Source organism: Dinoponera quadriceps, unplaced genomic scaffold (assembly GCF_001313825.1).
Source record: "Dinoponera quadriceps isolate SergipeBrazil2010 unplaced genomic scaffold, ASM131382v1 scaffold586, whole genome shotgun sequence".
NCBI lineage: Eukaryota > Metazoa > Arthropoda > Insecta > Hymenoptera > Formicidae > Dinoponera > Dinoponera quadriceps.
This window is the reverse complement of record NW_014554764.1, coordinates 184,730-200,885: the sequence shown is the minus strand read 5'-3', so window position 1 is coordinate 200,885 and position 16,156 is coordinate 184,730. Positions and strand designations below refer to the sequence as shown.

The following is a 16,156-nucleotide window of genomic DNA, read 5'->3' as shown; positions in this document are numbered from 1 at the left end:
ATGAGAGACGGGAATCGTCGACGCGACTGAATCTGCCGGGTCTGAAAGTCGAGCCGGGAGAGTGAGCGGATTCTTGTTTATCCGATAAACTTTCGAGACACACGCCGAGAGCGTGAATCCCGTCTTCGGGCGCGTCTCCAATGGAATTACACCTTATGTTATTATGATCCACTTCGGAACTAATTTCACACTAGATCTGTTACTGGATCTGGATCTGTACACGGGGGAGTAGCGAGCTATATAGCGGCTCTTCATCTCGAGGCGAAACCCCCCCCCGCGTGCGCGCAAACGACTCGTGTTAAACCGTGAACCTTAGCCGGGCGACTTTCGACTTCCGTTAAATCTAAGCCCGTTGAAATTGAAGTACAGACGTACAATCGATCGTCTTTATTGCTGGGCGCATCGCGTTTATTGCTCAATCGCGCTTTATGCGACGCTTTAACTTGACACGCGACTCACCGTGACTTGAATCACATTGTAATCGGGCACGTTTTCCTTGACACGCGCCTCGTAACTGCTCTGGTGAAAGACCGGAACCTCGTCCTCGACGTCTATGACTTTCACTGTAACCGTCGCCGTCGCCAAACGGTAATCGGGGGCTCCATCCCTCGCAGTCACCACGAATTTGTATTCCTATGTAATTAACGTGAAAGCCCGCGATTTTAACGTGCACAGTCAACGTGGGAATTACAGAGAAACGTCGTGCATTTCAATTTCCCGATTTAACGTTATAAAGCAAACGATGGAAACAATATGTGTGATTTTGGTGGCACGCCTACGTTGAAATAGGGTTTTGATAATAAGTACTGAAATTGAGTAAATATTTGCCGAGCAGATATTTGATTCTTGCGAGTAAATAATTTAGTTCCGTGTATTAAGTATACAATATACGGAACTACAGTGTTTACAGTGTATGAAACTAAATGATTTGATTGTTAGTAATCAAACATTTGGTCGGCAAATATCACCAAATTTTAGTACTTATAATAATAGTTTTGGTATACCAAATTCTTTTTTTTAATGTACGAACACGATATCAAGACACAAGGAAGGTGATTTTAACGGCTAAAACCTGGTGCATTTGTAATTTAGAATACTTTAGAGGCAAGGAACGGGAGGTTCATTGTGTCTTTATCACATTATACATGTTACGTGGAATTACGTCGGTATCTCATAACATGTGACATTTCCGCGAAACAAAGTCGCGCGAACTTTAATTCGCGCGCATACTTTACAAGCTCCCTTTGTCTCGGTGCGCACAATGGCATAATTATGATTCAGCTGTAAACAACGTCCTCTCACAATTCATATAAACTAATGTCTTTCTGTCGCGCGATATTCTTGAATTGTGATCGCGTTCTGTAACTTGCGCGAAACGGCAGAGCATTCCCGGAAGATCCGAGATTGTGCCGCATAATTGCATCCGTAATAAATGGATTTAATAAGCGGTATAAGCACTATGCCGTTAACGTAGTCTTTTACGAATATAAGCGAAATGCGAAAAGCTATTAAGACCTCGAAACAGAACTCTGAAAAAGATTGAACTAAATTAAAAATCTGTAAGCTTCCACTGCATTGAAATATCTCGACGTTATTTCTTCACGTAGAAGAGTTTACTATTACGAGACGTAATCTCTGCGAAGCAGAGATTAATCTTCTTCGTTAATTTTCTTACATGAGATTTACGAAGAATTTGTGAAAAAAATCACTCCCGATCTTTTCGTATCAGAAATATAAAACATTTTAAAAATATAAAGCCTTTAGCCTATATATTATCCGTTCTTTCGATGTCTTCTATGTAGAATTTCGGATTCCACACACGGAAAATATAACTGCATTAACTAATCAATTAATCGAATATGTATTTTATCTAACAAATGCTCCGGGCCTACTGAGTTGTTTCATAATTCTGCAAGTTTATTCAGGCACAGCCTTCTTATTAAATTAGGATCTTAAAGTTGTTTTAATTTATATTTTAAATGCATTTTAAATGCATTTTATATATTTATTTTTAAAAAATGTTTTATTTTATATATTTTTATATATCCTATATTATTTTATACATTTTTGTTTTCTTTTTATATATAAAAGAATACTAACTCGTTAATAAATGATAAACGTAAATAATAAATAAAATGAAAATATTGAGAATCGCGATACGTAGTAAGCTGTTACTCACGTCTTTCTGTTCGTAGTCCAGTACTATCTTCGTCAGAACATCGCCGGTTTCGGGATCGACGGTGAAGGGAATGTCATCGGGTGCGAAGTAAGTGATCTCGGCGTTGACGCCCTCGTCGGCGTCTTCGGCGTGTACGCGACCGATTATTTTACGCGCTTCGCCCTCCTTGACCGAAAATTCGTAAGGGAGACCCACGAACTCGGGATTCTTGTCGTTGATGTCGGTGACCATGATATTCACCGTCGCAGTGCTGTATAGACCACCGCTGTCCTCGGCCTTTATCAACTACACGAATTGATAATGCAATTTACGATATGCTTGTAATTTTTCCGTCTCAAAATTTGCACGACTATAGAGTGTCTTAGATATTGAAGTACACACGACCATTAGGAAAAAAAATATTTCAAATATATACAACGAGAGCCACAGCGTCCCGTTACGCAAGCTTTCGTAAAATTAAAATTAATTAACGAAATATATAATTTATTTTTTTTTATACAGATTATAGAGAAATATTTTCAAAATACACGTAAAATAAACGCTGATTGTAATTGAAGTTAAAAACGTTCTACTTGTTCATCGGTAGGAAAACAGGTACGTCGATATTTTCTAGATTAAAAGCTGCCAATAGAGAACAGCGTGAAGCGTAGTAGAACGTGTTGGTTCGTAGCAAAAGGTATAGGAAGTTTATGCTATACAACGTTCGAATAGTTGACGATATCGACTTACCAACTGATATCGGGTCAGGTCCTCCCTATCTAGCTTCCTTATAACGGTAATAACGCCTGATTTGTCGCCGATCGCGAACTGGCGCAAGTCATTTCCCGACACTATCGAATACGATACCGGATCGTTTTCTGGGTCGATGGCCTGTAAAATCGAGTAGCAATACGTTATCATAGATACTGTTATAAACATTTAGATATCTGCGGCTTTAAATAAACCTTGATTTAAAATAAAACATAAAGCTACACTTAATTCCTTTCATTGAATAAATTTAAATTGAAAACATTAATCGAACAAACAACTAAAATTTACTTTAAAACGTACGAGGAAAATTGTATAAAATATGAGATCGAGAGATAGACGAAAAATTGGAAAATCTTTTCATCTTTTCGCGAAAATGAAATCCCGACGTTAACCGTTTAACATTGACAGGTGAAATGTATTAAATCTGACACAAAATTTTTCATTATATACTGATATAATCGAGATTGCATAATTCTAATCTTAAGTCGTCATGCAATCGTGCAGCCGTGACTGGCAAGTTTTCAGCGCTTGATCGAATTTTGTCATTAAGCAAATTAATTGCAACGAGCAATAGAAAAGAGAGAGAGAGAGAGAGAGAGAGAGCAAGAAGAATTGGAAACACCGGATGCGACGTTTCGTCAAGGTGTCAGAAAGACCGATGGCAAAAGCGATAAGATACAGTCGGACGAGCAGGGCCCGCCGGGTGGAGCAGTTAGAGCTCGAAGTAAATCTCCGACGGGACGGACATCATCGACTGACATACTCACGGTGATAGTAGCGACCGTGGAATTGATAGAGGCCCCCTCGCTGACTTGCACCTCGTACACCGGCTGCTGGAACACGGGGCTTCTGGTGTTCGGCCCGGGAATGACGTTCACTTCGACGATCGTCTGCGAGTACTTGCCGCCCTTGTCGGTGGCCTGCACGGTGATGCTGTACTGCTCGCCGGCGTTCAGTTTCCCCATGGTCTCGATCAGCCCGGTCTTCGGATCGATCTTGAACTTCTGCAGGCCGTTGTTCGACACGTGATAGATACTGTACGTTATCTCCGCATTCTCCCCCTCGTCGTTGTCCGTCGCTTCCACCTGCGAGAGAGCCGAAATGAATTCGTCTCCTCCGCCTGACATCCCGCGAAGCTTGCATCGAACGCGAGAGAGAGAGAGAGAGAGAGAAAGAAGCGTCGCGACGACGAGCGACGATCGATCGAGCGTGGAATTCGAGACGAGAGGGAAGTATCGCGCAGAGAGGATCGACGAGCGCGGAAAAATTCAAATTCACTCCGGACTGCGGATTACTACGGCTCGCTCATTATCCCTCCATGCTGCGCGGCAGATAGCCGCTATTACTTCATCAAGATATGGAATGAGGAAGCCACCTTTGTTACTTGTCTCTTCGTTTCTCCCGCTTGAACGGTGATGGGTGGCATCATAGGTAGTTGGGGCGCATTATCGTTAACGTCGTTCAATGTCACGACGAACGACAAAGGCGACGACGCGGCCACACCCGTTTTCTCGCGGGCGACCACCTGGAAGCGGAAACGGCCGGGACTCGGAGGGTCTCGGTCCAGATCCTCCTCGTTCACGACGAGCACGCCGGCGGGATCGATCGCGAAGAAGTTTGTGGTCACCTCGAAAGTGTACGCCGGCTTCGGGTCGTCCGGTCCCTAAATAAAAAAGAAAGGAAGAGCGCGAAAATGTTACGAATTAAATAAAGGAGGAAAGCTACGAGCGACCGTTGGCCGGTCCGTGACCATTCCGCCGACACGGCGGACCTTATCTGTGAACAATGGTGGAAATTAAACGGTCCATTCACACCTCGGTCACGCTTCGTTAAGTGGAAACCGATCAAATCTACGGGGTCAGAGAGAGAAAGAGAGAGACTCACCAAATCAGCATCCGACACGTTGAGCACAATGGGATTCCTGTTTTTATCGATGACCTTTGTGCCGATCGGAGCGTTCTCGTCGACGTAACCCTCGATACTTGATGCCGTTATAACGGGTGGATTGCTGTCGACCGGCTTGACGGTGATCGTTAATTTGGCAGTGGCCGATCGTTTCGCCTCCGACACCTCGACCGCCTTTAAGCGAGCGAGGAGAAACAAATCTATTATACGAGACCCGAGCTTGAAAAGACGTACGGAGCGAACATTCGCGTGTCCGAAAGCACGTATTCCGCACCTTCGTATTACGACGAAAAGCGACAGCTTGTTTCATCGTTGAGAATGATTTACTCGCAACTCCGCGCGAAAAATAAAAATTTACCGTTGCGCAGCTCGGCACGGTGTTCATTTTGCAGGGAATACTCGCAAGTTGCATCAACGTTTCCTCTTTAATATCAAGCGAGGGTAGCGCCGACATTTACCTTGATGATCGTGTCGAACTTCTTCGTCACCGTCGTATCGACAGCTTTGATCTGCCTCACCGCTCCGGTATTGGGGTTGATCTCGAAGAAATCACGGTAATTCGGCGGATTTCCGCTGAGGAAGGAATAATGGATCGGCGCGTTTATGCTGTCCATGTCGACCGCCTGTATTTTCTCGGGCGAGATATTGAGAATGCCGGATAGAACTCCGCTCGATACCTGACGGGGAGAAAAAAAGAACATCGCGCTAGCAGAACCGGTTGTACGATTTATTGGCAGGCTATGTGAATTTGAGCCAGCGAGATATCGACGGCTGATTAAAGATACGTGTTCGCGGTTACGCACTTGAATTTCCCGATTCTATATTCTCGATACGAACGTGAGGGTAGGAATGCTCGATGAAATTCATTCCCGCCGCGTATACGCGCTCTGCGTCGCTCTTTGATGCGATCTACATACCGACGCCGAATATTCCGGATTAATGCAGGCGCCATCCAAAAGCATACAGCCTTGATAAATAAAGGACGGATCCTGGTCGTCATCGTCCCGGATGTTGACCGTCAACGTGGTCGTGGATGTGAATCTTTCGCTGACGTTCCTCGCCCGATCCTGCAAGCAAACAATTTACCACCTAGAGCGAGGTCCGAGTTGCAAATGCAAATTGACGCTCCAAAGAACTTCGGGGTATTCCAACAACGATTATATTCCGCACCTTTACGCTCTGCAGGGCGCAATTCCTTTATTATTACTTGCCATTTTATCATCATTTTATCATATGACTTGTTATTTCATCGTAATCGTGAGAACATCTTCGAGATTCTCTCTGAACTGTCAGCTTCAAGATTATAGTATCGTTTTGTTGCTACATGTCTCGTATCTCCTCGTCGCTCGCGGGAAAAAGCTCGCGAGAAAATATCGGCAAAAATATCCCCATTCATTTTTTTACAGCTCATAAATAAAAGCTCGGGTGACGTGGAAAAAACGGACGGCGATAACGTGCCATTAATCTTTGCGATTTCGATGCGTCACGATCATATTGACATTTTCAATAGTCGCCACGTGCACGAAAAGGAATAAACGCCGGTTCTTTTTTCCCCGACCTCACGCCACGGGACTCTGTACCAGTTCTGGCATCGCCTCGGGAGAGAACTGTGCGTCCCTTTCTCTCTCGTCTCCCGCTCTTTTCTGTGACCCTATTTATGCACTAACGGGCCCGAGCTGCCTGCAGAACGTTTTAAACAGAAGTAACGCCCATTACCGTAACTTTGTCCATGCTAAGTAAGATTGTGCGGGACCGAGGAGTCTTTTTAAATTTTAGATTCCCTCGCTTCTCAAGGGAAGCACTCAAGAAGCACAAATTACGGCGCAATTAAGCGCGATGATAACGTAAGTTTCATCTTTTTCAGCTCGCGAAGGCTCGGATAACTTCGCACAGATTCGGTCTTTCAATAAAACCGCGCATCGCGGCCGCGCACGCACGACGCGAGATCGTTAAGACATCTCTCACCTCGAGGTCTCTTCGCGATTGAGTTTTTCCGCGCGAAGGAGGCGAAAGCGAAGTGAACGGGCACAATGACGCGGAATCTATCACTTCGTCATCGCGAGACCACAACGTTTCCCGCGCATCGCGCGAAACCCCAGGTGAGAAGTATTACGCGTGAGTCATACGCACGCCAGGTCCATACACCAGAAGCGCATCGACGCGGAACGTTATCCCTCGTGGCGGCCTCGCTAAAAGGAGCAGTGCCCGAGCCAGAAGTCGGTCATTTGTTCCACATAATATTCAAATGAGCCGCACCTGCGCGCTCGCCGACTTAATCCGAATCGAGAGATCGATCGCGTCCTCGACGGGGAGATTCGCCGCGATTATGCGAGACCGTGCCCGATTTATCTCATGGCTCCAGCCTGAGAATGAGAGAGTGTGAGAGACAGAGAGATAGTCGGATAGATATATAGATAGAAAGAGGGAGAACGAGAGAGAGAGAGAGAGAGAGAGATCTTCTCCGCGGCGGTGGCGGGATGTAACTATTACCCTTGACCACGGTGCGCGCCGAGGCTATATCCCGTATGCCAATAGTAATAATGGGCGTCGGTGCATCCGCCGGCCCATTTGCCTTTTTCATTTCGTCTCGCTCACGGGAATCGGCACCGGTCGGTCGGGGGGATCGTTTAATGACATCGTTGCCGGCGCAGAACGTCCCGATTCAATTGCATTTTTCCCCCGACGGCGATTACGTACGCGTGTGCTCGCGCAATTTCGAACATTGCACGAAATTGCAGGCGACCGCGAAGAAGAGGAGGCCGACGACGAAGGCGGCAGCGCGATGGATACGCTTCTTGGACGCGCTCGTGAGGATCGCGAGGCGGTGATGCACCGACGTAATCCGTCCCGTCGTACCGCTACGACCAAGCTCTGACCCGCGTAAGTTCGTTGATCTTGGATAATGTTTCCCGGTAAATGCAAGGCGCCGCCTTGGATTAGGTTTCAGCGAAAATCCTCGCGGCGGTGGTAAACCGAGAGGGCGCATAATTATACGAGGTAATCGCCTAAATAGGATCTGAACAAATGGCGGGAGCAGCGAGTAAAGTCACGTCAGGGATGCGGCTGATCCGTTAATAATAATTGCGCCACGATTTCGTTGAATTTTGCGTTTCTCGAGAGAGAAAGTAGACGCAGATACGATTCCAGAATGTTGTATAATTTGATGTTATCCTCTATTCAACTACCCTCTTTCTGGCGGGATATAATTAAATTAGGGTGGAATAACATCGCATGAGCCTGTATAATAGTACAGTGTAATATAGCACGGTGATTGTAGCAGTGTAATGACGTAATAGAATCGATCCCGCGAAGCAGTCGTTCAAAGTGACGGCTAAATGATCGCTTACAAGAAGCCGTGACCGGAGGCGGCTCTAAAACTAACGAGATTCCAAGATGGAAAGCATCTATTGTGGTCTAGCGTCGGGCCCTTACGCATGCATCTTCTGGAAAAGAAATGCTTGCTCCTATAGTTCTAGCCTAAGGAAAATATTTATTGCGATCCAGCGAGGTCCTTGCACCGAGGATGGCGAGGATAACTTAAGCGTCCGTTCAGCGTACGCCCTACGGTAGAGCTGCTTCCAGCTACGATCGGTGTGTCGAATGAGGTCTTGAGAATACAACTAAATCGAGTCAATTACCAATTTTAAATTGGGAAAAACGCCGCGTTAAAATTATTATTACTATTCTATTGGGATCTGAAGACGTGATAAAAAGAAAGTGACCGAGAGAAAACTTCGATTCATTTGCGCGGCGAAAACTGTAACATAAACTGTAACATTTGCGAATACAACGAAAGGTGAGAAAATTGAACTCTGTGTGCGTACACAGGAAGAAAGTGTTGGACACAAATAAATAATTACTCCAACGCTTCTCAACCAATTTTTACTCGGATCGAGTAAGTGTTTTAATTGGATAATTTACTTGGAAAATATTTTACTTCGATCAAGTAAAACATTATTCGATCCAAGTAAGAAAAAAATCGCTAAGGAATATTGGAGTAATTACTTATTTGAATCTAGCACTTATTTCTGTGCACGAGAGGAGCGATAAGTTTTCCTTGAAAAATACTCAAGACTCTCAAGTCTGAGAAACTCGAATTACCGCGCTCTCCGCCTCCGAGATTGACGTCCGCGATGCATCGCGCGGCTTCGGCCGAACGATCGATCGCGCGCGGTAAAATCAACACACCTCCGACGGACACGGAGTCTCCATTCATCGCGGGTCGAAAACAAAACGCCACGACGCGTTACCTACCTACCTACCGGCTTATCTCCGGTTATTTATCCGCGCGGTCCAGATTTCAGCGAAAGTAGACTCGATCGTTTGTACTTACGTCGCGCGGAATCATTCACTCACCGTTGACAAATCAGCAATGTCATCGCCGATGCCGTCGCCGACGCTCGGACTAATGCATATTAAAGCGACAACCAGAAACGCTTTTAGCGGACCAAGGAGCCCCATTGTCCGCCTCTCACGAGTCACGTTCTGCGAGTTTCTGTCGATGATGCGTCTCGAATCCGGCTCCATTCGCGTCCCCGCATTCTCGCTCGGAAGCGCGACGCGTCAAGAAATGGATCAGAGCTCTCCGACGGGGTCTTTTCGGCAACGACACGGGCGAGAAAAGTGAAAAAAAGGGAAACAGATGGCAGGGTCCACGTCCCGCAGGAATCTCGGGAATTAGCACGTAATAAAGTGCAGCGACGATAGGCGTGTCCCTCGCTATCGTCCCACATGCAACCGGCAATTCCTGCGTCGATCGTCGAGCCGCGTATGCATCCTTAGCGCGCGGGCCGTTAACTGCGCTCGTTAAGTTACGACATTCCTATGGGGCCGTATAAATCATGCCTCCTTTGATCGGCCAGGACGAAATACGTTCTCAACTCGTTCACGTGCCTCGGACCAACGTATGAGTTACGTTAAGAGCGCGAACGCCGTATACCGTGGAATTAGCGATTAAGCGATGTTTTTAACGGCGCGCCGCTAATCACTCCCGATATTAAGCCACGGTGATTCCCCGGCACGAGACGCACCAGTGCATATTCGGCCGGACGATAAAATCAAACGCGCCCGGTGAAAATATTGCAGTAAAGATCGACACGATATTTCGCCATGCCGGACCATACCGGGATTATAATGGAAATTATATGTGTTGTAATTTTTAGTAATTTATTGCGTTGAACGCGAAAAAAATCGAGCACTAAAAGTCACTGAAGATTACAACGTACATAATCCTCAGTCATAATTCCAATATAGTTTAGCACTGGAAAATTTTTATCACAATATTATCGCGCGATACATTGAGAAACCTATTTAGTTGAGTCAAGTAAAATTCTATTTTGAATGTGGGCAAACTAATGTATCAATTATAAGAATCAAGGTTCGTTTCTTTGAACCGGACCCTCTTCATTCTCCTTTCAGAGAACCAAGTCTTGGTTCTTATAACCGAAACATTTGCTTCCCCGTATCCGAACAAGAATTTTACTTGACTCAACCAGATGGGCTTCTCAGACGTACGTACGTATCGAAGGTCGCGAATTTTTCCCGCATAGCGCGCACACGCATGCTCACCTCGTTACGATCTTCGGGTTATTGGTAAAGGCGTCGATGCTTCATACGCCCGCCAATATTTTCATTTCCTCGTTATATCTCCCCCGTTATCCCGTTATTGTCGGGCTGACGCGGCGCATCGTTCATTATCGAGAGCTCTCCGCTCCGAAGAGGAGAGCGAACGAGTCGGAGCGACGAGTCACACTTTAAAAGCGCATTATCGAGCGATGAACCAAGGAGAGGGCAAATCTGCAACGTTACGAGCGATCTATCAGCGCGAGATCGAGTTGTTCCGTGATTGCCCGGTGCGGCAACCGTCCACGTCATCGTGTGGCCGAGGGATTGCTTTACGTAACGTTTAGATCATTTACATCGGTATCGCGGCCCGACGGCGCGCGGAATATTCCGTCACGTTCGGAACGGTCGATGCATCGGCGTTTCGTCCGTCTACAATCTGCGAAACGCATCCCTCGCGCCCGATCATGCGTGCGGATCGACCAACGGCCGCGAAATAGAGGCCCCCGCGGGCTTTCCGGAAACCTTCCGACTGCACTTGCCGCGATCCGCACGCATACACGCATGCACAGACGCCGATAAAATCGCGGATCGTCGGCGAGATTACCGTGTAAAATTTCACGCAAAGCGAAGCCGCGGGATGTTGTATCCTTCGGGTCCGATGTCCCATTGGGACATCGAGTCACACCGATATCCAGCCGATATTCGCCGTCGCCGAAGGCGGAAGCGACCGATCTGTAATCAACGTTTCGCGACGCGTGCTCTCCGTCGTCGCGAGGGACTCCGTGTTACAAGCTGTTCAGGAAGTCGCTCGCTTCCTCTCGCGCGAGCCCGCGTCTGTTACGTTTCAGCGTACGTAATGTCCTATTTATCCTGCCGCACATGCTCGAGATCGCGAGTGTTCCCGTCACGCTGCTCGCTGCACAGTGCGCCGTTTGATTCTTGCTCCGCCATATTATTTGGTATTTTTCAACGGATCTTTCTTCGAATGAACATAGGGAAAAGTACTACCCTCTACTGGTAAGAGGAGAGATTGCTCAGTTCACTTCCATTCTCTTATAAGAAGTGGTTATCTTCAAACGAGGAATATTTTCTCGATGATCAGTCTTAAAATAGTTATCATAAATTCTGGAAAAGTTCATTATCGCTCAATAGGAAGATTTTCTCCATTTTTGGAGAATATTATTTTTACATTTTATCGGAGGAAGGTTAAATTATGCGGTTAATTTGAATAAGCGAACGGAAGTTTGTTTTTAATTTTGCATTCTTGATTGCGAAGTACTAAACTTATTAGGATTCAGAATATATTTTGAATAAATTCGACGACGATGGTTGGATACTTAACAATGAACTTGTGACTGCGAATATATAAATTTACGGAACATTTGAACACAAGTAACATTTACTTGAACGTAATATGCATCCATCTGCGTGCAGGTAAAACGGAGACGATCTCGACGATATGTGAGACTGATTTTCCGCACGGTTAAAACCCCCCCCCCCCCCCGTAATTTTCCATCGCAACGTGCCGGGGCCGGAGAGCGCGTCGGACCGCTCGTTATCGCGCCGAGGAGTAAAAAAGCGCGTGCGAACGGAAAGAAGTGGATTGCGATAAACGCGACGAAGGGTGTGAATACGAACAATGAGCGAATGAAATTGAAATATCGATTCCCCTAATCCCCGCGTTCACTCGCTCGACCGCTCGGAAGCTCATCGTGGAAGCCCTTTTTTTACCTATGCTAATGCCGGCGCGCTCGGCGCGAAAACTCTTCCTCGCAGCCGCGTTTTAATGCCGTTCGTCTGACAAACGCCCGCGGATTCCTCCGTAACGCGTCTCATTAATCTCCCGCTCTAGACGCGACGCAAATGGAAGAATTCGCGCGCGCGAACGTGCGAACCCGTTATGCGCGCATGTGTGTCCCCGGGTACGACTATGCGGGAGAGCGGAGAGCGTTTTACTCTTTCAGCGCGCTCTTGCAGAAAGAGCCGGGGGCTCCATTAAAAAGACATCTCCCCGATGGCGTAATACCCCGGGCGGCGTCGCCTCGACTGTATTAATTAAGCGTATTCCTTTGATCGCGTCTTATTTTAATTTTCATTACGGTTACGAGAGAATTCCGCTCCGATCGCTCGGACGATTACGAAAGAGAGCCTCCTTCGCGGAGTGATACGTCGTCGCCGATGATGACGACACGTCCCCGGTGTCGTAACGAACGTGCCAATTCCGATTCTCGGATTTTCTCGCGCGAGAGCACAGCAGTATCCGTGTCGCGATACTCGAGGAAAATAGAGAGAGAGAGAGAGAGAGAGACGGGGAAAAATCGTTTCGTCTTTTACGAGCGGACGGTTTTATCGCATCACACACTGACACGACGATCGAGATACGCACGCACCGAGCATCGAAAACGGACACACCACTGACATTTCACTGTCCTCCACGTATCGGAGAGGCGGATCGGCCGGCAGGATCGTGTTTGCCGTTTGGCGATCACCCGCGACGGAAGGATTCGCCGCGCGCGTTACACGCGCGGAATCGGCCACGTCGGCACCGCTCGGGGAAATCGAAATTCCGCACTTGTGCGTCGCGCAGTCCGAACGGTGACTAATACTCGACAAGTCGGCTCTCCTACCTCGTGTACCTCACGTGCGGCATGCACCGCTGCATATAAGTCCGGCCGTATCCACTACCCACCTTGCGTTGTCCTGCATGCGGATACCTGGCGGCGCGTAATTTTCTTTGTCCGCCGGGCCCACGTTTACGCGAAACTGTGCCACGCTCGCAGATAAGATTAAAGGCGATCGAGGATAGCCGGAGAAGACATTAACATGTGGTCGTGACGCGAAGGACGCTTCTAGATTGCCGTGGAAGTAGAAATACCGACTTATCTTTCCTCCCGACTCACACTGGCAAGTCGCTCCTTATCGACGCAGATAGGCGTTTAATCAAAACCGATCGATCATTACCGAGTGACCGCTTATTCCCCGCGGTTTCGCTGCTCGTCGACCGCGCTGCGAAATTATTGCCGTCCGCTCGGTTCGAACGTTTATAAATTTCCGCGGAAATCTCTCCCTCGGGCATTTCTCGTATTTCAATTTTGAAATACATCGCGATCGATCGGCTCGGTGATTGGTATTGCCGAGTTCTCGAGTGGAAACATCCGTATCGGGCACCGATCGTAGCTCTCTCAATCGTGCGGACTGATACGACGTGTCAATATACGCGGCCGGACGCGAATGAAAGCTCACGGGGAAAATGCCACGCGCTGCGGTCGACGCACTCTCGTGTTCCTATCTGATCGCCGGCGAGCTTTTGCCGGCGCGTATCGGAGGTGTAACTTATCCGCGCTTATCCGCGCTCAGCCGGCTGTATTTCACAGGGCCGCTCTTACGTGCGTAAATGCTCGCGTAGGGGATCATTCTTAATGCGAACGCGCACAATCGCGACCACCGAGCGTGACAATAACCGCGACGGGTAAGTGCCGTCATGGGAGTAAATAGACGGTGCTTATTGTACAGTTGTAAAGTATTGTTCCGTTGTCGTGTGCTGCGCGTGCTGCCCAGGGTAGAGAGAGATTTGACATTTTATAGCGCTTCCTGATTATATTATCGTGGCAAACACGCGCATCACGTAGGTAGCGCGTTACGCGTAACGTTGCGCGATACTCGCGCTATGACGATTCGTCACGCCGATCGAACAGTCTCGCGAGGCGATCGCGTGGGAGGAGGCTCGCGAGTACCGCGATATTCGCTAATGAGCATCTCACTTTCACTCGCGTGAGACGTGCCATCGCGCCCGGATCTTTATTAATGCGTCGCGACCGCATGCTTCGCCTTTGCTTACCAGGTCGCGTCGATGGCGAAGCGTTCGCACAGCGGAGGCAAAAATTCCTTCGGATTCGGTGAAATTTCCTTCATCCAGGCGAATTTGCCTTTTGGAATAGAGCAGAGCGCACGAACGTTTGATCCGACAACAAACAGGATCTCGTTCGGTCCCTCGAGCAATAAATATCTTTACGTCGAATAACATGTTTCTTTCGAATTTGTATCCAAACATTGCAACCGTCGTCATAAGCGATGAATTATTAGCAAGAAGCGACACTGTGTTCGAGAAATATTCAAGAGCTTCTTTTCTCTGGAACGATATTTATTATACAATGAAATAAATTCGTTTTTTTCTCTTTTATTGAAAATGAAATATTATTCCCTCGAAATACATGTAATACTGTTTTCTTCTATCAAACATCACGGTTTAGTGAAAGGCCGCGGATGAGCATCGTGATGTGCGGGTACACCTCAACCTGTCCGCCGGCAAAAAGCGGCCGATGTGAATGTCGCGCGATCGTCCTGGACGCGAACGGGGCAATTTGCGAATCCTAATCCGCGCTAGTGACCGTATCTGCGCGGGCCGAACAATGTCGGGTTCGGCAGAGGCGATATGCAAATAGCTTCAAGTACGACTTGCAATCGGTGGCCTCTAATCTGGCTGAGTGTGCCGAACGGTTAATGCCTTACGGTACCGCGAGCGATACGTTACCATGCGTATCAAATGGAAAGATTGTTGTTCCGCAGCAGTGTTACCGTTACACACGATCCTTTCGTTATTTCGTGCCGGTGCACTCTCGCTGAATTGGCTGCGATCGCGAAATTGCGAGGGAACTTTGCATCGGAATCGGTACCATCGCTCTGCAGTCGTTACCTCCGGCTATTTTCGCCGGGGTCAGATTGAATCCCAACACATCTATTAAATGGTTATCGTATGAGACGCAAGAAGCCTGCCGTGTTTTCCATAATTTCCTCAAATTGCGATCTGCTCGATCAACTCGGATGAAGAATCTGTAGATTCGGGAAATGATCGGTGAAGAAATCTGCGGAAACCGATTCGCAGTCTCGTAAACTGTGTATCTTCCTCGATCATCCGCGATATTCGCGCACTTTAAGCACGCGTTGTAAAACGCTTCCACGCGAGACACGCTTTCTAGATACGCGATTGATACGCGCAATTCATTATTTAATCGCAGATGATTTAAACGGGACGCGCGTAACTGTAATTAACGGCCTGCTCGTCGCGCGCTGTTTGCATACTTGCGCGGAGAAGCGCAGAATCGATTAGTGCCATTAAAATCATTAGATGTGAGAAAAGAGGGAACACGCGTCCGCCTGGCTAAAGCCGGAGCCGTTCGTTGCCGTCGGGTTGTAATACCGTTTAGTGAATGCGCGCGCCTGCGAGCTTGTACGTATATCAGTTTCTAATCTGCAACACAGAGCACGCAGGACATGCTTCGAGAGGATCGTATGCACGTAACGAAGCATGCACATTCGTCGCGCCTCGCATATAATTACGCGCGAGAGCGCGCGAACGGTTCGAGTCCTCCCTCGAAAATTATCGCGCTACAGCCGCACTTGTGAATTACGCCAAGAGATGCTCCTCTATAAATAATACGTACGGACGAACGAATTCAGGAATACCGCGCTAATGGACGTTACGTCGCATACATCCCATTCATAGACTCTAGTTCTCGGGAGAAGCCCGGCTAAAGCAGCGAATATTGCATCGCACATATCGAATGCGGTCTCGCGAGCGTCAATAGAGTGCCCACTCTCCGATAACGTAATCCCCGTAAGTTCCCTCAGTCCCGGTACTCCATGCTTAATTACTGGCGAATCTCACTCGATCAGATTCATAATCCGAAAGCCAGCCATCGATATGTTTCAGTGAAAACCAAGCACACCGAGCGAGAGACAGACTCGTAACGAAATATT

General features: G+C 47.5%; 2 protein-coding genes across 6 annotated transcripts in view; one reads left to right on the top strand and one right to left on the bottom strand.

The window, feature by feature from the left end:
- Positions 1-16,156, bottom strand: part of LOC106741596 (protocadherin-15) — a 130,417-nt gene that overhangs the window by 6,059 nt on the left and 108,202 nt on the right. For 4 of the 5 annotated variants that reach the window (XM_014613743.1, XM_014613744.1, XM_014613745.1 and 1 more), the window contains 8 exons: positions 5,752-5,901; positions 5,293-5,511; positions 4,814-5,008; positions 4,305-4,592; positions 3,697-4,014; positions 2,909-3,049; positions 2,180-2,464; positions 460-633 (listed from right to left, as the gene is read on the bottom strand). In XM_014613743.1, the coding sequence (XP_014469229.1) occupies positions 460-633; positions 2,180-2,464; positions 2,909-3,049; positions 3,697-4,014; positions 4,305-4,592; positions 4,814-5,008; positions 5,293-5,511; positions 5,752-5,901 (1,770 nt within the window). Of the gene's footprint in view, positions 1-459; positions 634-2,179; positions 2,465-2,908; positions 3,050-3,696; positions 4,015-4,304; positions 4,593-4,813; positions 5,009-5,292; positions 5,512-5,751; positions 5,902-9,190; positions 10,014-16,156 lie in introns of those variants that run through there. The other variant, XM_014613746.1, reaches the window with a different exon arrangement.
- The window catches only part of LOC106741603 (uncharacterized protein C15orf61 homolog), a 100,115-nt gene that overhangs the window by 11,037 nt on the left and 72,922 nt on the right, over positions 1-16,156 (top strand). The window lies entirely within an intron of this gene.